This window comes from Neopelma chrysocephalum, unplaced genomic scaffold (assembly GCF_003984885.1).
Source record: "Neopelma chrysocephalum unplaced genomic scaffold, ASM398488v2 Primary Assembly neopelma1_96936, whole genome shotgun sequence".
Classification (NCBI taxonomy): Eukaryota; Metazoa; Chordata; class Aves; order Passeriformes; family Pipridae; genus Neopelma; species Neopelma chrysocephalum.
This window is the reverse complement of record NW_020925579.1, coordinates 1,012,616-1,037,553: the sequence shown is the minus strand read 5'-3', so window position 1 is coordinate 1,037,553 and position 24,938 is coordinate 1,012,616. Positions and strand designations below refer to the sequence as shown.

Below are 24,938 nucleotides of genomic sequence, written 5' to 3'. Positions count from 1 at the left end.
GTTTTTTTTTTTCACTCAAAGCTGCAACTGCTTCCAGTGCGAGTTTTCAGTACATAGCCAATGTAGGATTAGGCCCTTTCCTATATGAGGTAGGAACACCACACTAAACTGTTTACAGTAAAAACCAACTGATTTTAAACAACAGAGTTAAATGGATGATTCGACAGAATGACTGGGGGGTTAATACCGAAGGCAATCTTTTTACTGTACTTTTAAAACATCAGACAGAGGTTTAAAAAGAATTATTTTTATCCAAGTTTGAGAATTGTCTAGAGTATGTACAGTACTGTGGCATAACGATCTGGTATAAAATGCTACCTTGAGTTGAACACATCTCTTTACAACATGCTTAGCCATATTTTGCCCTGCCTTTCTGTGGTGTAAATAGTGAGTACTGCCATGGAATGAGGATGTTTAGTTTTCTGGAATTAATCCAGATTTGTACCCATCTAACCAAAAGGAATTTCTTAGGCTCTAATCAGCCAATGATGATGCATTATAAATAAGTTAAATGTCAGATCATGCTGGTTATTATTTATATTAAATAATGTCAGTGGCTCTTATTTGAAAAAAAAATCACATTTGATTTTGCTCCTGCTTGTACAGCTCTTCTATCTCAATTACAGTGGGTAAGATTCAAAATGCTTTTAAGTGTCTGATTCCAGAATCTAAGTAGGTTAAAAGCACTTGCCAATAAAAATCAGGAAAACAGAGCTTTTTATTTCTGTTAAAACATGCCTTAGACATTTCAATGTTGACACATACAGGTTACAAGACATTTCAATTTTCATGTAGGTGAGCAATTAAAAAAAAAAAAAGAAAAAGCTTGTGTTTCAAAACACACTGTTGTTTTAATGTCATATCTGTCAATATCCCATTAACAACTTGTGCCAGAAGGTTAAGCAAAGTACAGGGAAAGTTAGGTAAGTGTTACATTATTGCAGACTCCATAGATACTAGGTACACAGACAAAGTATATAATCATAGTTTGCATTTTTATGGCATCTTTCATCTGAAGATCTAAGTACTTAAAATTAAGTAATTAAGCTTTCCATTGCCATGAACAGAGCACTGAGCTGGCTTGTCCAAGACAACAAGGGAAGAGCTGGGAACAGAATGCAAGATTTTTAGCTTTGCTAATGGAGGCGGAACACCAGACAAGTTTACATTCCTGTCCTGGGAACCACATACTATCAAAGGTCACTATCAAGGGTATTTTGCCTCATCTCTTAAAAAACATTAAAAGCCCACATATTTATTTATTGTTCCCAAAGAGGTATGCACATATTCACCATATATATAAACACAAACATACACACATATGTACACCCGTAGGTACAGACATCATTATATGAAGACATATACATGCACACAGACACGTGCACTGAGACATCAGTGCTCACTGACAAAACTCCACAGTCCTGGAATGAAGTCCAAACTTTTCACTGCAGAAGACTGAGGCAGTTTCATTTTTTGTTGTTGTTGTTGTTGTTTTCTATGTAAAACTAGGAATACTCTAGTATGGAAATTATCACTCTGAATGGGCAAAGCTGTACCTTGATAGTGCAAAACATCAAATTTCCTATCAAATTTTAAGCACAGACTGCTCTTTCATTAGGATACAATTCTAAGTAAGTAATCTGTATGTAATAAACATTAGTGGGCAATTGTAAGAAAATGCAAATTATAACATTACCCTTACCGCATTTAAATGATGCGATTCAACATTTAAGACCTCTTTTTAGGTAGCACACAATACACTAACAACACAAATATATCTTAAGGCACTGTTTTAAGTCCAAGGGTACCAGTATTCCACACTTCATTGTGGAAATCGGCTATGAATAAGGTGCTCGCTAACAGAGGATATGCTTTGGAGTTACTTTCCACTGCAAGCTGTGTCACCATTTGTTATCTCCTCAACAATCACACACAGTCTGTGGAATTTGTTCGATCCTCATCTATCTCAAGTGGGCCTATACACCATTTACAACAGCCAAGTTCTTGACAGCTTTCCTCTGTCAGGCCCTCTTAGGAAGCAGCCAGAAGGACAACTTCCGTCCGACCAGAGGGTCATTTCCACCCACGCAGCTGCCATGCCCCGAGCCACGCAAGCACGCGCAAGTCTTCATCCTTCTTCCCGGCGTTTTCCGTGGCGCACTTGGCTGGTGCCACAGCACGGCCGCTGTCGCCGGGGAACGAGGCGGGGCCGGGTGCCCGCCCCGGGGACGGCGCGGGTTCCTGGGACGGGGCGGCTCAGCGCCTTTTCTGAACGCACAGGACGCCGCTGGACGCGGGCCGAGCTGAGAACGCGCGGGCTCATCGCCGCGCGGGATCCCCCGCGGGGCGCGGGGCGGCTCCGCTCACACGGCAGCGACCCCAGCGCCAGCACATGCCGGGCGCGCGCAGGCGCCGCACCCACGGCCCGCCGGCAGCCCCGCCCGCGCGGGTCGCCCACGTTACTTTGATGGACAGCTCGGCCTCTCCACTCTCCTTCCCACCGACCTTCCCCGCCCCCCGCAGCGCCGCGCGCCCCGCGCACTCCCATTGGCCAGCGCGGAGCGCTCCCGCCACTCAGCCAGAAAACAGCTACCAGCCAAAGCCGAGAGGCGGCGGGACTCCGGTTCTCGCCATTGGCCCGCGGCGCCGCGTCGCGTCACGGGCCCACGTTGGCGACGGGGCCGGCGATTGGGCGGATAGCCCCCCGCGCGGCGGCATGGGCGGGGCCGCAGGCTGGGTAGCCGGCGGAGTGTGAAACCGCGTGCTAATGTAAGCGGTGCGCGCAGAGCTGCGCTCCTGTCCCACCTTGCCCGCGCATTGCCCTCCGCTAGCGCGGAGGGGACGGGGGGAAAGAAGACAGTGGGGTTCCCGTCCACTTGGGTTGGGATTTTTCAGCCGGCAAGAACTTTATTCTGGGTCGGCGAGGAGCGGTAGGGCAGCGCGGGGGAGGGGGAAGATGAGGATGATGCTACTGATGATGTCGCCGCGATGTACCGCGCTCGTCGGGCTCTGATGAGGCGCGCAGCTCCCAGATGCGCTGCCGCCCGAAGAAGGCTGCAGTGGTGCCGTTACACGAACGAGCTTCCCGTCTGATTTAGCCCTAATACGGAAGCTTTCATCTTTTTTTTTTTCCTTTTTTTTTTCTTTCTTCCCCAGACGGGGTTGTTTCCTTGGACGGTCGGGCCAGCGGGCATCTTGAGGGGTTTGTTTTCCTTTTGTCCGAGGGACTTGTCTGCAACCAACGGAAGAGCCTGTGCTGCGTGTGTGGTATCCCTTCCTCTGCCCTCCAGCGTTTCGTGCATGTGCTACTGGAGCTGCTCCGATCGGGGACGGCTGTGCGGAGCCCCCGCCCGCCCCCTTCCTCCACCTCTTGTCTTCCTCCCTTGTTCATCGCTTTCTATAGTGCCGATGACCTGGCCCCTGCGTCGACGCCCGGGAGCAGCGCGTCCCTCCCTGGAGACTTTTTCTATCCCCCTTGGCTTGCGACGGTGCCGCCGCTGACACTGCGTCCCGCTTCCTCCGGCTGGATTTTCCCCTTTTGACAAGGGGCAGAAGTGGGGAGAGGGGTCGCCTCCGCTCTGGGGTTTCCGGGTTTACAGTCTCATCGGCCACTTGTGAGTCCGTGAGGCGGATTATTCACTCCCCCAGCCTCGTCAGGTCCCGTCCCGCCGTACTCGGGCGCTGCGGGCGCCGCCCGCCGGTCGAAGCGCCGCCGAAGGAGCGCGGAGCTGTGGTGACCGTCCCGAGCGCGGCCCGTCCGCCTCTCCCGGCAACCCCTAGCCTTCCCGGGAACGACAACAACAAAGGACGCCGCGGCCGGAGGATGTTCCCGCGGCGGGGGTACTGAGCGGCGCCTCGCCCCACTCCTGCCTGCGGCGGCGGAGGGAAGGGGGCCGGCGGGTGTCGCCGCCCCTGTCCCCTCGGCGCACCAGGTGTGAAGCCGGGGCAGGCGGGGAATCTCGCCGCGAGAACCGCGCTGCGAGGGAGCCCCGCCGCGGCCGGAGCCATGTTCCCCCAGAGCCGGCACCCCGTAAGTACGGCCCGGGCCGCCGCTCCGCGGGGCGAGGGCGCGGGGCGAGAGCCGGACGGTCCGGGGCGTAACTCCGGCTTCCTAGTCCGGCTGGAGGTAGGGATTTGTGTAGAAGGCGTCCTCACAAGTTCATCCCCTCCTGAGAGGAGCGGCGCATCCTGCCTACAGGAGCGGCCGGGAACGGGACGTGCCCCTTCCCCTTCTTGTTTTGTGGGCAACTTACTTTTCCTGGAAATGGCGACGGGGGATCGCCGCCGGTCCGGGCAGCATCCGCCGAACGCGACCCCCGGGATGGGGCTGGCTGTGCCTCCGCAGCGGGGTCGGCGGTGACGAGCGGGCACGCCCCGCTTTGGTGTAGACGGCGGCGGCAGGAGCGGGTGGGTCGGAGCCGAAGCGGCTCCAGGAGCGCGATTAAGCTCGACCCCTGCTCCGCATATGAGGGACGGGAAGGTGGGTAACCAGTGCGCAGCGCCCCGGGGCGGGGGCAGGCTGGGTGCTCGTTCCATCCCTCCGGCCCGGCCGCGGTGGAAAGTGCCGACCCCTCCTCCCCGCGGGGCGGCCGCATTCTGACTGAACGTGCATCTCTCTCCCGTGCCGGCCGCCACCGCGCCAGACCTCGCACCAGGCTGCGGGACAGCCTTTCAAATTCACTATCCCGGAGTCGCTGGACCGCATCAAGGAAGAGTTCCAGTTCCTCCAGGCGCAGTACCACAGGTGAGCGCCCGCGGGCCGCCCCGGGACCAGGGGTTACCGCCCCGTGCCAGGCCAGGCGCGGGGGCTGCACCGAACGGGCGCGTCCAGGCGGTGGCGTGTGGCGTCGCGGCTGAGCCCCGCCGAGGGACCTGGGCAGGTCGGGGAGGGGCGGCGCGGACAGCCCCGGCCGAAGAGGTACCGCGGGATGCCGGGGGGACGAGGCGCGTGGGGGGGCCCGCCCTGCTCTGGGCGGGCCTGCCCGCTGGTGTGCTGGGCGGGTAGCTACCAAAGGGGTGTGGTGTCGGAGCTGGAGAAGTTCAGCACTTGTGGGCATAAAAAATAAAACAGTGTTTGTTAGGGATTCTTATGAGAAGGGGTCATTTCAGTATATCGAGTGAGGGCCTGCGCAGATTTTGTGGCACAGCGCGTTAAGGAGGCTACTTGTCACGTTTGCTTATTTGTGTGTGGTGTTAATGGAAAGATAAATAAAACGCCAACGTCCCGTGCTCAAAGAGCCAGGGAGGACTGTTAAAGCACACAAGTACCTTGAGCAGTAACACAAACTGACGTGAATCCATGGAAGTGGTGGGATTGCGCTCCTCGTTGCTCTGCTGGCCTTTAGAAGTCCTTGGTGGGTGTGGATTTGCTGCTGAAGTCCCTGCAAAGATTTAGGGTACAGGTTCTTTCATAGCCTGGACAACTGGCGTTAAGGAGGACTAATCTACCTTAATTATGTACCTAACGTGCACCTGCAATATTTGGAGAGACGTAAAAACTTTGCAGGTTTCCCAGTTAGAAATCTTCCTTTACCTATAATACTGTAGTCTTATCAAAAGTCATTAACTTATGTAAGCCATTTGTTACTTAAGAAATACAATGTAAACTATAAACATTAGTTATCATAGTTGTAAGTCAAAAATGCTGGCTTGCACAGGAACTGTTCCGTAGGATGCTAACTAGTATCATTAAAAAAACCAACAGTTTGACAGAAAACAAAGGGAATATTGAGGCCCTCAGTGAAAGTAGAATTATGCCGTTGTTTGTGATGAGATATGCAAGTGCTGGATGCGACTTACTTTTGTTTATGGAAACAAAAATCGAAAAGAAACTTGCTTGGAAATGATAGAGTTACCGATCTTTCAGGCTGTGGGCAAGGTAACATTTACTAGAGTGTGCTTAAGGTAAGAATTATCCTCAAGTTGTAATTGTAAAAGTGTTGCTCGGCAGTAATTACTAAACATGTGTACAGAGAGATGCCTCTGTCTTATCCATTTTATTCCTGAGAAGTATTTTGGAGAAATTCAGTTCCTTGAAAGTTGTAGTGCTTAATAGCAGCTCTTTGTCAAAGCATGAAGAATGGATATGTTTAGGTTCTGGAGACAGTTTGGGCCTCATACAGCATCCATGAAATGACTTATAAGTTCCTTCTCCAGCCTTTGTATTTAAAGTATGAATTAAGTCTTTCTCTCTGTGAGTTAGTTATGAGGGTTTTTTAATTAGAAGCTTTTGCCAAAATACAAATACAGTGGGTACATGTCAAAACAAATGACATAAGTTACATTAAAGTGTGATCTGTTTTGTAGCCTTAAATTGGAATGTGAGAAACTGGCAAGCGAAAAGACAGAAATGCAGAGGCATTATGTGATGGTAAGTGTATTTGTTTTATCTTTATTTCAGTAAATATCTCCTAATACAATGTAAATTAGCCTAAGAAAATAATGTATGCTCATTTATTTGCAGTATTATGAAATGTCGTATGGATTAAACATTGAAATGCACAAGCAGGTAAGGCATTTTGTTTTCTAAACCGCAAAATCAGCAGTTTCTCCCGTGCATTTAAATGTAGCTGTGCTGTTTATGTTCAGATGATTGTATCATGTGTCTGAATCAATAGCCTGATTTGTAGCTGTGATTAGTAAAACTTTGCCTACCTCCTGTCAAATATGGTGTAGATTAGAATAAGCAACAAGGCCTTTATGGTAGTGGTGCTGAAAGACACTGGCATAAGTAGGAAGGGTCTTGTGTCTGTGGTTTTAAAATATAATTCAGTACTTTACAAATTTGTGGGTTTTTTTGGGGGGTGACTGTTTTTCTTTTGTTAGTGGTAGAGACTCTGATAACTGATCTTATGCATGTGTAGCATATATTGTGCTAATTGCTTAAACCCTTGCCATATAAAGGTATGAAGAGATTAGTGACTTGGAAAGCTCTAGTTATGAGTTTGCAAGTTCCCCTAAAATTCACACTTATGGCCACTAAAATGGTGAATAAAAAGAGTATTGAACTGGAACAAGACACTAAGGACCTCATAAGAGAAGAAAAGCTAAATGATTGCTCAGCCCAGAGGACCCTCAATTGAGTAGTCATTGTCTGTCAAATAAAGCATTAATGGCAGGGTGTAAGTATTCTGTAGATATGCTGACATTCACTTTTTCATCAAGATGCTAGTACAATAAGTCTTTCAGAAATCGATGGCCTCTTAAAAAAATTATCATTAGATGAAGTTGCACAGTTGGACACATTTCAAAGTGCAACAATACGATTCTTTCTTGATGTGTATGTGCTATTTCATCTAAAACTCTTGTTTCATTAAATTAAAGAGCATGGCTGACCGGCTAGGGCACAGCGAAGAAATTGATTAGTTCAGGCTTCAGATCTTCAGTATATTCAAAGACATTCATTAAGCAAGTGAATTGCAGAATTGAATTTTGCTTTTGTAACTCTGAACTCTTTGATTTTGTTTTGTTTTGCTTTCCTCTAAAAATATTATATTTGGAAAGGTGACATTGTAATTCCATGATAACTTTCTGTCTGCAAAGCAGGGTAGGTATTCTTTTGGTTTTTGGAGGTACACTTTTTTCAATGCAAAATGCCATTAAAAGAAGAAGTATTATGACAACCTCATTCTTTTTTTAAAGTAGTGAGCCAAATAGGTAGATGAAACAGCTATTGTAGTGTTTGGCTTGGTTGTCTATTGTAGCTTAACTAATTTTGTGTTTTAGAAGGGTGTCAGTTTTTCTGTGCAGTGACTTCTCCTGGCTTTGTTATTTGAAGATTTTTTTTCTTGGATTTATTCTCCTTAACAACTTCTTGGCACACAGTAACCTGTGAGAAAGCCAACATCTGTATAGGAAGTCCATTTGCTGCAAAATGGATCGTAGTTTCAGAAGATATTTAAGAGAATGTGTTGCTTCAGTCAATGGATTAGGAATTAACTTTAGATAAAATCAATTAAACCCACAAGATCAAAATGCGTGAGAACTGAGGTTTCCACTTTGACCTGAACATATGTGTATTCTAAGGGTTTAATGTTCTCTGTGTATGGCAACTATAATTATGTACCCGTTATGCAATGATACTTCGAAAGCTTATAAGATTTATGACAAAGCATTATACCAGTGTTGATTCTAGTTGGGGAGAGTAGTGCATGCTTGCTCTGTGTATGCTGTTAAAAAAAGAATAAGCTTTTGAATGCATAAGTACATTTCTCTGCATATGAGTCTCAGATAGTGTTCTTTTACGTGTTAAGTAATTCTAATTTTTGGTAAAAGTACCACGTTCATATTAAAGACTCTTGATTTAGATGCCTGCAGTGAGGATGCCAAATGGTGTTGCAGTTCAGTATGTAGGTGGTCTCAGATTACAGGAAATGAAAAAAAGCCTAACAATGACATTCTTCTGAATTTCCATAGCTAACTATGAGTTCTGAGGAGGCTTTTGACAGATAGTAATCATAATTCTTATTAACTGGTGATGTCTACCCCCAAGGGTGTAGCCAGACTCAAATTGATGCTTTTTACTGGCTGATCACCAGCATGGCCTAAGTGCTCATTATGTTCTAGAGAGGGCCTTTGGAGCTCTCATTACATTTGACAGGAATTCTCTCTAGGGGAAAACTGGGCATTAGCTAGACTCCTGACAGGCTGAAATTATTCCTGCTTTATGGCTTATAACCAAATGCTAGCAAGGCATCATCAGGGGACACGAAAAGTTGTCATTTCTGACAACATCTTTGTTACTGGAAAATGCAGTGATGGGGAAACTTTCCACTGAACAAGCTTTAACATCTTTAAGGCTTGCCTCCTATTTGGATGCTGCACTTGCTCTGTGTGAAGCTCTTCAGACTGCTTGGGGTGCTGTTTGAAAAACCAAAAATTGCACTGCAGCAGTGTTTATTTATGGAGTGTGGTGTGTACATCACTGTTAAAAGTAAAGTCATTTAGATACAATGAAGTAGTTGCAGTTAGCCTGCATATATAAATGAAAAGTTTAAGTTCTTGTATTGATACAGTTGCATCAGCAGTTCCCTCTTCATTTAATGTAGTAATCTATTATCATTTGACTAAAATAGAGTTAGTCAGGACTTGAATGTTGTTATAAACAGAGCTAACTGAGGTAAACTTTCCACTTGAATATGTTGCATTTAAGTTCAGAAATGGCCATGGTAAGGCTTCCCTCCCAACTTTTAGCTTTGGCACTTTGTGGTGTTTAATTGCAAAACTCGATGCTTAAGTGAAGGTGCTGCTGCATTTCAACCTACTGGCTGAATGGTGACCAGGAAATAATCTTTTGACATATTCATGGCTGGTTTGTATTTGGATTTGTTTGTTTGCTTGTCTTGTTTTCATCTTGTTTCTGCGTGGGTTTTTAAATTTATTAAAGAATTTCAAAGATTAGTTCTTAAGAGGATGTTGTGCGTGGACACTTACGCTGTTTTCTTAGAAATTATTTTAAGGTGAACAGTTACTGACCAAGTTTTGCATTCCTGAAACAGAAACAAGTGCCTCAAGATTTGTTTAATTAGGTGTAGGTTGATTTAGATATTTTTTTCATATGTGTCAAGAAGACAGAATGAATAGGAATGTTTGATGTGGTCTTAAGTTTCTTTTCAGTGTTATACTGTCCAAGTGAGATTTTTTCCCCACTATGACATCTGTGGCTGGCAAAGCAGATAAATCAACTGCTAGTGCCAAGAGGTAGAGTTGCTTGGGTGTTAAAAATCCTGCTGCACTTAGAGTTGCTGCCTTTGGCTCTTAGGGCAGTGCATCTTTATTTTCACCAGCTCTGCCTGTCATCTTATGTCCTAAGTCAGGAGATAAGTTTTCCTGTATGTTTAGTGCCTAGATTGTTGAGGTGCAAGATTATCTTTTGTTTGCTGCCAGGCAGCCAAAGAAAAAAATAATTAATCAGTACTGAACCAACTGACAGACTTAGAAACTTTTATGGTGTCAGGGTTTCTGCTATCCCAACAGTTGCAGAAAGGTTTCCTGCTCTTTGGGTGGGTTATTTTGATCTCTCTGACCTGCCTGGAGGCAGACCTGTCATTCAGTACTTTGTCTGTTGTAGAAAAGTACACAAACTCCAAAGCTGCATTGTGTTAACTAGTTGTACGAGAGTTAAATGTCTGTTTTAGCCTGGACTGTTTTATGTAGTCATTTCTAACACTTTACATCAAAGGATAGAATCTTCTAATGATATCTCATTAGAACATCAGTCTTCAGGAGTGGGTTAAATAGGAGGGAATTAAGGAGCTTAGTTATCTCTATACAGCTTCTGAGTAGGATGGCTGTGCTGTTGAAAGGGATTTAAAGATAAATTTTTTTTTTCTGCTACGGTTTAATTATTGGAATGAAAAATTCCTTAAGGTGTTGGTGGTGTGCAGTGAATGTTTCAAGAGCATTTTACAGTTGGCATGGCCACATAAGACATGCAAAAACTGGTTTTATTTAGAAGAGATAATGGCAGGGTTGATTGTTACACGGTATTTTTCATTCAAAAAATTGTACTTATTCTACAAATATTTGTTTTCTAAATAAATACAGTTGTGTTGGAAGTGCAACCGTTTCAACTACAACTAGAGTTGCCAGTTTGAAAGGGGAGAAAAGATCAGAGTGGTGACCTCAACTTTCATGACTTTTGAACCACGTTTCAAGCTTGAGGCCAGCATTATTTTGAAGGAATTATCAGACAGATTCAGGGCACTGTGGCTTTTAGATAACCATGTTGTCAGACGCCATCTATTATGTCAACTCCATATACAACTTAATTCAAAAGTGTGTCACAATATAAACACTGTACATATATTAAATACTGCCCGATCATCTCTCATTTTAGACTTGGTCTGCCAGATTTCAGGTTCCTCAGAGAGCCCTAGAGGGAGAGAGGAAAGGTATTCCTACCAGCTAAATTGTTAAACTTCTTTTGCATTGCTGAAACTTTCATTGCTGCATGTCTTGTTGATGTACTTTGTGCATGTATTTAAGTGGAGGGAAGAAAAAAAAAAAGCCCTGGTAATTTTTGGGGTAAGAAGAAGAGTAAGAGGGAAGATACTGTGTGAATGTGCAGTACCCTTCTGTCACAACAGAATCTATGGGGAATGCTTAACAGTTTTCCTTCTGGTTGTTACACCAAATCAAGCTGAGCATTTGAATTGCTTTTCTTCCCTCTCTACTTAAGTGTTTGTAACAAAGTGGTAAAATTGTAGCATCTCCCCTGCGACATAGAAGGTAGGATGTTTTAGGTATGATAGATCACCATTGGCACGCAGTAAAAGCCTTTAAAAATAATTTTGGGTTTACTGGCACTTATAAGAAGACTGCATGGTACCTTTCACTTTAAAAAGATAATGATTTTGAATAGAACTAATGAAATTATATTTCCATTTAGCATAAGATTTAGGGATATCTAATAGCAATTATGTCAAACGCTACTATTTTAATCTTCTGCATCACACTTGTTCGTTGGACTCCATAGGTATTTGAACAGTAGTAGTTGCTCACATAGTTCCTTGCGAAAAGGGGAAAAAGAAAGGTGGACAGGGAGAATTCAAGATTATTTCGGCTTTTGCTTGTCAAAACAGCTAGTTAAACAGATTAGTCCTTGTGATTGCTTGTAGGCCATGGCTTTTAAAATTTTTGCAAGTTCGTCCCATGTTCAACCTGAACTTGCAACCTGTGTTCTAGTGAATTTCTACCTTTAAAGTTTTTGTAGAGGTAATGTTGTGTGACGTCTCAGGGCAACACTTTCTAGTGCCCTTACCATGAAGAATTTTGTCCTTCACCAACTGGGAGTTTGCCTTTCTGCACTGGTGACCATTGTCTGCCTTTTATTCTTCTACTGTGCACTTCTAAGAAGAAGCTGACTTAGTCTTCTCCATAATCACCTCTTTGTCAGCAATGAGATCTCTTCCCTTAATCCTCCTCTTGAAGCTAATAAAATCTAACTTCTTCCTAGTATGATATGTGCTCTGGTTGCCTGATGGTCTTACTAGTGTCACTTAGTGGCTTGTTTTGAAACACACTCAAACCACAGCTTCCCATACAAGTCAGATTCACTGCTACACTTAGTGGCTTGTTCCAGTTTAGCAACATCTGTCTCCTTGCCAAACAAGGGGAACAGAAAGGGAATTATTTCAGTTAGCCAGTTGGTTACAGTCATACTACTGCATCCTAATGTGAGGTGTAGCCTTCAGCAGCACCAGGGTGTGGGGCTGATGCGTATTCAACTTGTTCTACAGTACTCCTGTGCCCTCTGCTGCAAGAGTGCTTTCTAATGTGTTTCCACTCTTGCTGTGCTGGAGTGGGAAAGGGTTTGTCCAAGATGTAGTACAAACCCCAACCTTTGTTTGCTTTAAACCTGGTTTTCACTATCTTTATTTGATGGCCCTGGTTCTCAGAACAGAAGCTGTTGATGCCTAGCTGCATTTGCAATGGAGTCAAAGTGTTATACCTGTTGCAACCCATCTATGTTGACTCCTTTTCAGATTGGGCAGTCCCAGCCTAAACAGTTGTATGGCTTTCTTTGATCATCTTCCTTGCTATTTTACTTCAACCTTTTTAATTTTTAAGTTAGCCTTTTGAAATGAGGGGACTAGAACTACATGCCGTTCTCTGGGTGCAGGTGAACCAGAGATTTATATTATCACAAACTTCTGTTTTCTGGATATTTTTTGTTTTCCTAAATTTTATTTTTATTTCTTTTTCAGTTAGGTTTCCAAGTTTTTGCTTTTGGCTGCCATGAAATGCTGAACTGCTGGAGTTGCTATTCACATTTGAGTTCTTGCTCATGAATGATAATTGTAAGCTCAGGAGACATCATTTTACATGGCTAGGGATGTCTACTCCCAGCAGGTGTAAATTTAGATACAATTCTTTTCATTGCCCACTTAGATATAAAAGGTCTCTTTGCAGTTCTTCAGTCATTGCTTTTACTTTCTTATGGAATAGAGTGCTGTATTTCCATTTTCTTACAGCCTTCGTATTTACTTTCTTTCTAATTCTTTTATGGAGCACGTTTTCTGACTCACTGGTTGCTGTCTTTTCCAGGCTGCGCTGCTGATCATATTCATAAAAAAGTTTGCAGCAAAGGCCCTATGAAACTCCACCAGTAAACTGTTTCTGGCATAGTGCTGGAGGTGATTGAAAAGTAGATTAGAGCTTGCTGAAATTGAGTTAAATCTTAACCAAACTCTGGTTTAAATCATGTTAGGCTTAAAAACCAGTTATCTCCTGAGGTTGTCTCTTTAAAAAAGAAGGCCTAGTGCTGCACTGATTTGGGTATTAGAAAAACAACCAAACAAAAAATCCCAACAAAACAAAAACTTAAAATACTACTACCTTATGAAATAATGCTATAACCCTTTTTCCATTCCAATTTCAATTGAAAGTATTGTGATTGTATTTTCAACCTAGATAATTCAATATTGTTTCCATAGGCTTGTATGAGTCTTGACATAGCATCAGAGTGGGCTGTTCAGGTTTTTTTTATTTTAAGTGTTAAGTATTATTTCAGTTGTTAAAAAACCTAGTTATAAAATGCGCTTTCTAGTATGAGGAAATCAGTTCAGGAAATTAATCCATTTGGTAGGTTTCATTGAACTTTTTATAGTGATAGTATTCTGTGACTAATGAGAAACTGCAGAATGTTTGAGTCCAATCACTAATTGGAATTGGCTAAGTTACTCCCACCTTTTCTTTATGTTCTTCAGATGTGTGAACAAATTGGAAGTGATGATTAAATTAAAGATTAAAATTCTTTTAAGTGTTGGGTAAGCTTTGTTGTCAGGGCTACTTAACTGAAAATATTCTGTGCTTTTACATGATCCAAAGAGCTAACTATCCTTTTTAAATATGTGATAACAAAACGAAAAACTGAGGCTAGTTTGTGTTTTGGTGTAAGACTTAGTTGGTTTAGGATTTTAGATTTCTCCCCCAGCAGCATGGGTGTTCTTTTTTTTTCAGTTCAGTCTTCTTTATCTTGAAATTTCTGTTGAATCTTTTTGATGTTTGTGTAAACAATTGGTCAAAGCAACTTACTTGTAAGGCGACCAGTCAGTGTATTGACAAGAACAGACACAACAGAAAACTGCATTAGGAGGTAAACCATTGGGATTTGCAGTAAATATATTACAGAACACAAGTGAATTGCCAATACTGCTTGTTTAGCAGTTTGCAAGGGCAATGGTAGTATGGATTTTTGAATTAAAAGGGAAGGACTGTTCTTTCTATGTACTGGAACATCTAGTTTATGGCTGAGGATAAAATTGATTTAGAGAACAAAATGCTGCCGTCTCTACTTGTGCCGTTTTAAAGCCTTCTATGGATTAGCAAGCAAAAACAAAAGATAGCTTTCAGTTTTGGAGAAGGGGAGCAAGAATGGGTATGCTTGTTCTGCTGCATCTTGATTAGTTATTAAGTCTATGAGAGAACCTGCTTTTGTTAGCTCAAGAAAAAGAAAGGACATCTGAAACTGGGTAGGTTTTATGATCTGTGGAAATCTACCTATTTATGATTTTGTTTTTCAAGTGTTCTAAACCCCTCAATTGCTGTGCTCTCTGCTTCATGGTATGATGATCTCAACTTTTTTAAGTATAGAAGTTTGAATTAAGTCCCTGGGGGGAAGGGATGAAAACCCCAAAATTTCTTGGGAAAAATAACTTAGAGAAAGATCATTCTTTTGCACTGTTGTCACAATAGTTTCCATTTACAACAAAATTTAGTTTAATTTTTTTTAAAAAAAAGCTAAAACATTTATTGCTCTTCAAGTGTGAGTTTGAGTGTAAAGTCATGCAGAATTTCTATTTTTGTTACTGGTTATAAGGTGTCCAGCCATTACTTTGCAGACAGCTAGCTGTGGCCTCAAATGATGAACATAAATTTCCAGTTAAGCAAATGCAAAATTTTTAACAAGACCTATGGGAAGCTTTGTTTCTGAAATATGTACTGTAGAATCACATCACTAGTGCCTCTGTGTCCTCCTAGCAGGATCAGCTGTACCACTGTCATTGCTGATTGGGTGCTTATCCTATATGTTAGCAAAGTCTTAACAGTAATGGCAACTTGCAAGCTCTTTAGGTAGCAGATTGCTTTTATGTCCTTGCTGTTGAAGTGCTTATTCAGTTACAACTTCAGTCTTTTCTGTTGCAGCTTCAGCTCTTTACTATGTGTTTTCTTCACCCTGAATAAGGAGCACAAATCATTCCCCTGCCTTCCAGAACCGTGTTCCATACCTCTAAAGTCGAGGGTTCATTCTCTGAATGTTGTTGCCCAGCTGAAGTCCAGCGCAGTATTCCAGGGGAAGGACGTGCAGTGCTGAATAGTGCAGCTTTACTTAGTGTATGGCTTACTGTGGTGGCAGCCTTTTTTGCAACAGCATACTATTGACTTATGTTCAACTTCTGATGCGCTGTGACAGAGAGATTCCTTCCTAAGGCCCATTATTTCCTTTTCCTTTATGTTCCTGTCTAGACATGCTATGGGCCTTTATCCCTGTCCTTCCTTTTACTTTGCAGTCCATTTCTCCATTCACTGTAAAATGAGTTCTGAAGCTATTCTCCAGCGTATTCTGTCTTTCTCAGCTTGAAACTCTCTGCAAATTAAGGATTAGGGTGAGTGAAGAGATCTTTATGCCTGTTAGTGGGAAATACTGAAAAATTCTGGACCTATCATGAATGCAGAACTTCTTAATTTGCAGAAGAGAATTTCTTCATACACAGTTTAACAGTTAAGCAGTTTTGTCCATGTTTCTATGAAGTTTCAGATGGGCTGTGGTATTAGTGTTGCTCCTTATAGTGCTATGAATGTCAAATCCATATTGAGGATGTTAACATCATCTGCCTCTCTTAGCCATAATTACTTTACCTTTTTTGACTTTGCATAATTCTGATGTTTACTGTTGAAAATTACTTCTGAACTGTGGTTTATCTCTCTTTCACTTAAATCTTTATGAATAAGAGGCTTTTTAACCTCTGATTTGATGAATAGTAATTAAGCTCGAGTGTCTTTGCTCTTCCATTTGCCGTTTTCTGCCTGCTAGGCACAGCTAGGCTCTTCTGTGGATTCCTGTCCTCTTGACGTTTGAGGTTCCACCAGGTGTCCACTAGCTGCTTAGTCTTCGTTAATGTGCTTTTTGTATTTCATCAGACCTAGCCAATATGAAGATGTTTTACTTGGAACACTCTCACCTGTTCCTTTGCTCTTTAAGCTGCAATGTTGACCTTCCATAACTAGTAATATATATAAGTGGTTTGTAATAAATCTTACATAGTTAAGATCCATGCAGAAAAGTATAGACTTCTGGCCTTCTTGGTGTTCCTTGACCATATCTTTCATTTTCTGATTGAGGGTATCAGACGTCTTGAGTGTTCCAACGTGTAGGGCAGGAGCATTACTTGAGCTTTGTTTCTTTACTAGGGGCATATATGTGGTTGTGCTGTATATCTACAAGCCTATATATGTCTCGCTGGACCTAGTTTCCATTTCATATATGCTTTCCTGTTTGTCTGAAGTCAGTGAAGAATTTGAGATTTAGTCTCTTGGCACAATTCCATCCCTCTCATTTTTCCTCTGTCCCTTTTCTGTTTTCAGATCTATTAACTGTCATCCATGTCCTTAATATTGTTTCAAAAAGAAGATATCCTTTCTCCAGGTCCTATAAAACCGATCTTACCAGTTGGCATTTGCTTTTCTCAAGTTCTACTGGGTTTTTCATTCTTTCTTCCTTTTACGATCATTATAAACTCAGCATTGATTGCAGTCTGCATAATTTTTTTTTCTATTTGGACAGTTTCAATCAACTCTTAGAATGCAATTTAGATGATGTCTTTACTATTTTTTCTATTCTGTAAGCAACAGACTATAAATGAAAAATAATGAAATGGGTGAGAAACTTACTGTCATGTTCCCAAAGTTTTGCTGGAAGATTTGTGAATCTTTTTCCTACATGGTGAAAATATCCAATATTTTCGCCTTCCTTCCAAATCCTGTGTGATGGATAGTTCTGCTAGTTGCTGTCAAAGGAGTTTTCAATCCTCTTAACCTGTTATTCCTTAGTGTTCACCTGATGGCATCTGAAGCATTTATGTGAACACTATTTTAAAACCTTTAATAGTTTTTTCTGAATTGATAGATTTTTGAAACTGAGCAGTGAATATGCTAAGCATTGTAAAATGGTGAAATTACATTTAAGAGATAATAGTACATGTGAATTACCAAGTGTAATTTGGTAGTTATACATAAAGTACTGGTTGTAGCGTATTGATTTTTTCCCCCATATTCCAGGCCTTTGCCTTAATGTGTCTCTTTTGTTGGCTGACATGCTTATTGTTCTAGTAAAGTGCCGATTCTACTGCTACTATAGTCTTAGTTGAATGTTGATAAAGACTGGGAGTTTTGTTATTGACTTGAATACTGTAAATATATGTACTTGATTTGAAGAACTTTATGTTCTAATTTTTAGAAAGTCTGTGACTCCAGGTGCTTCTCCAGCTACCTAAAAGCTCTGACTTTCTAGTGCCATCTCAGTAAAATGACTCAGTAAGGCAAGTGCTGAAAGAATATAGGCAGAATTTGGAATGTGGCTTGTGGGAGGGAGAGCAAAATAGGAAGTAGTTTTAAAATAATGTCCTAAACTGAATGAAAAGTCAACAGGACTCTTTTCTGATAGGAGCATAGCAGTTACAGATATACTGCTTTTTATGTCTCCTTTCACTTTCCGTTCTCTTCGTCTTCTCACTGTTATTGTGTAGGGGAGTGTTGTTCAGTTGTCCAGAGTAAATAAAGTCCTTAATGTCCTCAAGGATAGTAGTGCAAAGCATGCTGGATAATTTTGGAGACTATGCTGCTTCTAGAGCATCGTAACAGCACACAGGAATGTAATCCTGTGAGAAGAGGGGAACTCATGTGAGAGCTTATTGTTTCTCCCAAAAACCTCTGCTCTCATCTTGGTTCTCCTGTACTTTGGGCTCCTCTCCTACTGGATAGATGCCTCCTGCAAGTCTATTTAACTCACTGATATAGTGGTCTATTAAGCTGGCCCTTTCCCACCTTTTTATAGTAATTAGTTTTCTGCCTGACTAGTTGTTAAGTTGTTGGATAAGTCTCCAGATGTCTCTGGTGTGGTTCAGAGAAAGTGTGCCTCTGGAAGCAAAGATGGGAAAGACTTATTCTGGATTGGAGTCAGTCTCCGACTTGCTCAGTATCTCACAGAATCTAAATAAAAGTGGGAACTGTGTGTGCTGGAAAACAGCTTGAAAGTAACACAAAGCTGTGTGCTCATTTCAGAGATTTAAATAGTTCTGTGTGTATTGAAAGCTAGCTTAGCATGGAAACTAAACAGTGGAACTAAAATTTGGATAAACACACATTTGTAGTTGTGAGTGTTTGAGCAAGATGGGGTAAAGTTGAATTAAAGGAGAAATGTGGTAACTGTCCTGTTTAGCAAAGTTTAAGAAGACACTTGATATAGTCAAGATATATGAAAGGAGCACTTTGACATCCTGACAACAGCTTCTTTGTTGCCTGTTGGCTTGGTTTCAACAGGATTTACAGCTGCAGATGGGATGGGCAGTTGTGTACAGTGGTTCATTGAGAGTTACACACTGAAATTAGACATCTGAAGTATACCTAGTCCCTTTACGGATGAATGAGGTCCAAACCTGCAGTAGTTATTTGGCAAGTGTAGCTGTTGTCTTGTGCATCATATGTAGCTTATGTTTAAATGAACATGACCTTTCTGCAATTTAAACTAACATCTAAGAAGATTCTGCAGTCTAGGGACTGAATTAAAACCCACTAATTTCACTTTGGAAACTGTCTAGCATTCTGTGGCTTTATTGTTTTGAGGTTTTATTCTGTTAATATTTCTGCTACTTCTTCCTCTCCCCATTTCCACTTGCAGTATGGTGGTGGTTTTGGTTTTTTTTTCATTGCTAAAGATTTTTCATGCCAGTCTTCTGGGATTTTAGTGTCATCATGTTGTGGGTGACAGATCTCACAATTAAAATGAATAGAACAAATGTGGAGCAGAGGAAAGGCTGTATTTGTTAATGATATGTCATGCTAAAATGGCAGTTTATGCCCAGAATACAGAGATTGTTCCTGTCACTGAAATGAATGCTACCCATTGCTGCTTGTCAGATTGAATATTAAGTATCTGTTGAGAATAACCCTTCCCATTCCCTCCTATGGGTGAGAATATTAGTGATGACAGTGTTTATAATTTAAAATATAGTTTGAAGGCCAACTTCCACAGTGTATTGCAGGATGGTTAATATGGTGGTACAGGGGAGATGAAGGTGTCTACTTGTGTGAGTAGTCTGTTACTCTGGAGGCCTGTAAATTTCATTGGCTGCTGCAGTTCTTCTAGAATCATTGGATTTGAAAGCAATAGAAAGATAAGATATCCGATTACCCAAATGATTTGCAGGGTTAGCCAGTGTTGTCATGGAGATGCAAGTTGGAACAAATTACATTTCAAGCAGTAAAATAATCTTAAAGCACGTCTAGGAACAAGAAAATTTGGCAGTGGCACTTACCCGAATTGTGTCTTACGTTGACACAACTGTTGTTTGACATTGATGTGCTATGGGGGCCTAAACTTTTAAATGGCATGTTGCCTTTTTTTTTTCTTTTGCAGCCATTGCCAAAATGGAATGTAGTGTATTAATTTTAAATAAAGGGCATTCATAATATATGCATATCTCAGTGCTTACCCTGGATTCAATAACTCATGAACAGCAAAGTTCACAGAATGCTAGCTTTAATCATTTGAAGCTTTTGAGTGTTTAAATTTGAGATTTAATTATAACTCCAACATCACTTCATCCCAATTCTTAGTGATGAATTTTTGGAAGTGTTACAGTCTTTCTGTAGCAAGTTCTAACAAAGGATGCAGAGAGCTAACCACAGTGAAATGTTTCTTTTTCTCCAATTGCTCTGTGAATATGTGTACTTTTTGTTGTGTTCAAAGATATTGATCACAGGAAGAATAAAGGCTTCATCGTTCAAGTGTACTGCTTGTTTCAGTGATTTTGCCAGAAAAATGAAAATACTAGGTAGGTAGTAAACTTAAGCACAAGATTAAAAAACACACATGCAGTTTCTTACTACATTTCAAAAGTCTTTGGGTATTTGAATGATTTCTGGCTTGGAACAGGGATTTAAAAAAAAACGGTCAAACATGTCCCATAAAGAGGGCTTTATCCACATGTCTATTAGATGAAAATTGGTCTGAAGTCAAACCATTTGCAGCATTCTCATGGGCTTTGATTTTTCTTCCCATCCCACCACAGATAATCTCAAATGATTCAGTAATGACCAAAAGTGCAACATTGACCTTTGCTCTCCAGTGGATTACTGTTACATGCTGTAAATGGCAGGAAGTCCATTTTGTCCCTCCAGAAGGAATTCAGTGTTGTACTTGGCTTTCTACATGTTGAAAGTGTAAGCAGAAGCAGAGTGCTTAGGAATTACCTTCTAAATCTTTTGTGAGTATGATTTGACAGTATATTCATTTCTGTGTATTAGAGACTGATTCTCTTGATTCTTTTGCATGAAAAGAATGAATTAGGTTGTGCTTTTTTGGTATCATCAGAACTTTGGGTTTTCTTGCTTTACGCTAATAGTGTTGCTCCTAAGCTATATTTTTCTTCATTTAATTACAAATTTGATTCTAAAAATTGGTCAAAATAATAAAGTAAATCCAAATGTAATAAATGAGAATACAGAAACCCATCTTTAAGAACTGGTGATAGAGTACTTTCAAATCTGATCTAACTTTGTGTTAATGGAACTTCAGTGCAAGAAAGAATAACAAGCTTTTGACATACAATGGACATTTTTAGCTGAGCGTTGCTTTGTAAAATAAGGTCTTTGAGGAGAGAGAGCACTCCTCCTTTGAGGAATCTCAGCACTAATAATAGAGCAGCTGTTGCAGCACAACTGGTTGCTGAAACTAATATGTTATAAGACTTAATTTTTGCCTTAAATCACCATGGATGCTATAGCTAAAATTACTACTGGGACATATATTGGTATGGTATATTACTACTGGGACATTATTTGGAGCAAAACCAAAATTATTACTGTCGAAACCTCTGAAGCTGAAAGGTGATTAACTAATTTTCCTCAGAGAAAGTCTGCATTTCTCATTTAGGAGTGAGAATGTTGGTTCCCATAAGCTAGGGCTTCCAGCATTAATACTTACATACACATGGGTATTTATTATGGTGTGGAATAGTTTGGATACCTGTATTATACTTCCTTCTTTTCATTCCAGTGCAAAAATCTGTATGTTCCAACGAATCATGTTGATTTAAGTATATCCTATGTGGTGCTTTGGAAAGTACAGGCTATCAAAATGCAAAATTATCTGGAATAGACTATTGTAAAGGAAAACACTTCTATACTTTTTTCTAACAATGCAGAAGTGTAATGGTTTGAGAGCCCCAAAATCCAATTCTCGAGTCCAAATCCCCCTCCCACATCTCACCCCAGTGTGAGATGAGTTTTCCGGACACCACACAAGACTCAAAATGGGGGAAAGGGATTATATTACAATGACTTTACAAATAAACATCATAATACATCATATACAATTTTAACTATCTTTTCTATCATAAAGCAGTATTTACAATGGATCAAATCTCTTCTTCCTCCAAATAAAAGTCCAGGAGGGAAGAAGGAAGAGATCCTTTCCACTCTCAGAGCAGCAGTGTCTCTAGGGCAGCAGGCTTTCTTCTTCCATGCAGCAGCTGTAGCTGGATCTCTGCCAGTACACACGAGGGGGGTCTCCAAGCCCCTCTTGGCCCTTTGACTCCAAACGAGGGTCTTTTTTTCTTCCGTGGGCTGTGTTCACCAGGACAAAGGTCACTTCACCACGTCATATCAATGAAGTACAGGAGCCTTCGTGACAGTCCCTATCTTCAGGGGATTCAAGCCCCCTTGCAGAGCTCTCGTGCTCTGTCTCTGGCCGTCCCGGTCCAGCTCTGGGAAGCCTTGAGCTTTTCAGCTCCTCTCTTTTCGGTGCTGTAGCACTCTAAGACTCTTCTCAAGTAAGAGTCCATCTCATTCCTCCTAGGAGGGGTCTCAAAAGGAGTTTGGGGGTTTTGGTTTTCAGTTCTTACCCAAACTCTGTCTCTGGAGGGCTTAGTCCTGCTCTCTCTCTCTCTCCATTAGAGATCTCTGTGTATTCCTTGGCTGCATGCCTGTTTGCTGCTCCTTATCTTCTGCTGGCTCTCTGCCTCTGTTTCCGTACGCTGCTCCTGCTGCTGCTCACGGTGGAGGAGAAAAAACTCCCAGCTTCTCAGTCACAGACCTCAGTCCAGCTTAACACTGTTTCCAAGTTTCTATGGCCCCGGCTGGGGGGCTGTGGCCCCCCAGAGGGGCTCCTGCCCCTTCAGCTCGTGGCTTTCACAACATGGCCACTCTCTCCAATCACTGCTACAACTACCTTCTTTTCCAGTCTGGGTGATATGTTTATATTTTGCAGGAGCGCTCATTGGCTCAACCCCAAGGGTAACCACCCCCTGGGGGGTTACCATTTTATAACTTCAGGGGGGCAAAACTGCTTTTTCCCCCACCACAACATTGAAAAAAAATTGCAGTTATATATAAAAGCTTTCTTAACTGCTTAGTAAAATACCTTATTTAAATAAGTATATTTAGTAACTAGTCTGGCTGCTTGTTCTTTGTCATTATGTTAAGAATTCACTTTAGCAAGAGACAAACTTAAATGCAAACGCTTGAGTTTGGCAGTGGTTAGGTCAAAACATTTAAGTCCTTAACTAAATGGAACAGAGACAAAAAAAATTACATGAGTGAAGAGAAAAAAAATCCATCAGCTCAACTTAATTTTACAAAATACTGCTGAATTCCTTCATGTTAATTTTTAATGACACTTCAGAAAGGAGGGTAGGACTTCAGTCAGGGGTCTGACAAGCTTGTCATTTGCAAATAAATCAAAAGATAGTTATTACAACAGCAAGAACCAGTGAATGATATAGTTTTGTTATTCTTTGATGGGCCCGACACTCAAGTCCTCTATTAGAAATGAATGTATTCAAGAGGTTCTGCATTAAGAACACAAACAATTAAGGGCACTTCAGACGCTTTTCTAAGAGCTGCCATAGAGCTCTGAGGACTTTCATGAGCGATGCAGGCTTCTGTAGTTTGCTTTACGAGGAACCAAAGAACATGGGTGATTAGTCATGTTTGTCTACGTTTGAGCAGCTTTCTGCAAAATTTCCTTTGTTTATTCATTCTTCTGACTTCTTTATATGTCTGGAGATCAGTAGTTAGATAATAGTTTTATTATATTGGGAGGCCTCTAGGAATAGGCCATAAGTACCTTTATTTTAAGACTCAGATTCATGAGCCCCAATTCCGGGGGCTTACTCTAATGACACGAGTTACTGATGTCTAGTCTTGATTAATGAAACTCCTTGACTCTTTCAGAAAGAGGTTTTGCTTTCAAGAGTGAATATAGACACACACACATGCTTATGCCTGTATATTCAAAGGTATCTCGTCTTAAAAAGTGAATGCTTTTTGAACAGTTAGATTTATATTCAAAGTAACAAATATTCCTTTTTCTCAATTCTGAAAACAATCTCTTGCAATTCTGGATTGGCAAGATGAGGTGAATTGTGCATTAAAACCTCACTTTCACAACTTACTAGACAACAAATATTTTTTAACATGTTAGTGAATAAGAATAGTTCTTACTAAACATTTGATGGCAGGAAACAGGAGATGTATGAAATTCCATAATGGATAAATAATTTTAAGTACCTTATTTACATGTGTGAAATAATTCTAGTAGGCAGACTGCCTTCTAATGTAAGCATACTTTTGTTATGATGTTTAGGATAGCCTCTTCAGTGTAGATGTCTCTTAGCTGGCACCTGTAACAGGGTCAAGAAATCCCAAAATAAACTTATTTTATGGCGTGTTCATACAAGTTTACCTAGCACTGTGGGTGAATTAAGGTTGCTGTTCATATATGATCATCAATGATGTCCAGCTTTGGTAAAGACGAAATAAGAAGGGTACTATTTTTTTCTGTTCTGATATGAAGTCAGGCATGATAGTACTGAGACAATAATTTTAAACTAAGAGTGATGTGGAAAGGGTTGATTATACCCTCTGTTTTAGAAAATAAGTAAATAAAATCTAATTAGGCAGTTTTGGGACTGGTAATTATCACGTGATACTGCATTCTTTTGCTTACTCTGTGGTGTGTGTGCTATGTTATTGCAGTGTTATTATAGTGAAGCTCAGATATTTGGGACTTGGGGAGAAAAACCCAATGATGTGGACAACTTCCATGTTTTATAGGGTTAGAGTTTTTTCCTCTGGCCTCCAATTGGGAGGTCTGGAGACACACAATCTTTAACGCTGCTGATGCTTTTGAGAAAGCATGCAGGATCACTCTTGAGGAGAAAAGACAACACAGAAAGATTCGTGCCTTGCAGAATATACCTCCTAAGGAGTCTTTCTGCTGTGCCTTTTGCAACCAGATGTGCCTGTCTCTCAGAATTGTTTTCCATAGCTGACTTACCCTGCTTTCTGGAGAGATATAGTAGGTATGTGGAAAAATACCCTTGAGTACATGTGCTTTTTTGTTCTTGTTAATAGAGAAGCACCAACAGATTTGGTAATAGTTAAGTCTGATAACTGATAATAGTTAAGCTGGTAACTTCCTAGTATTGACTTTGCTAGTAGGTATGTAGTTCTAGTACTAAAGGCTAAACATGGAATTATGGATATTTTATGGTCGTGAAGCAGAATATAAATAAATCACTGTGGTACTCTGTGCAATTATAGATGTTTAAGTTGATAATATATGCGTGTTCCTCTTGTTGCAGGGAGGAAAAGGTTTGCTCTAAAGTAACTGTTGCTTCATTGTCCTTAGTTAAGGAAAACCTGTTTATTCTAGG

At 41.3% G+C, this 24,938-nt stretch overlaps 1 protein-coding gene across 4 annotated transcripts in view; it reads left to right on the top strand.

Moving 5' to 3' along the window:
* Positions 1-3,647: 3,647 nt before the first annotated feature.
* TLE1 (TLE family member 1, transcriptional corepressor) overlaps positions 3,648-24,938 on the top strand; it is a 76,049-nt gene continuing 54,758 nt past the window's right edge. For 3 of the 4 annotated variants that reach the window (XM_027670785.1, XM_027670784.1, XM_027670782.1), the window contains exons 1-4: positions 3,648-4,030; positions 4,644-4,744; positions 6,307-6,370; positions 6,464-6,508. In XM_027670785.1, coding sequence (XP_027526586.1) covers positions 4,007-4,030; positions 4,644-4,744; positions 6,307-6,370; positions 6,464-6,508 — 234 coding nt within the window. In that variant the 5' untranslated portion in view covers positions 3,648-4,006. Of the gene's footprint in view, positions 4,031-4,450; positions 4,481-4,643; positions 4,745-6,306; positions 6,371-6,463; positions 6,509-24,938 lie in introns of those variants that run through there. The other variant, XM_027670783.1, reaches the window with a different exon arrangement.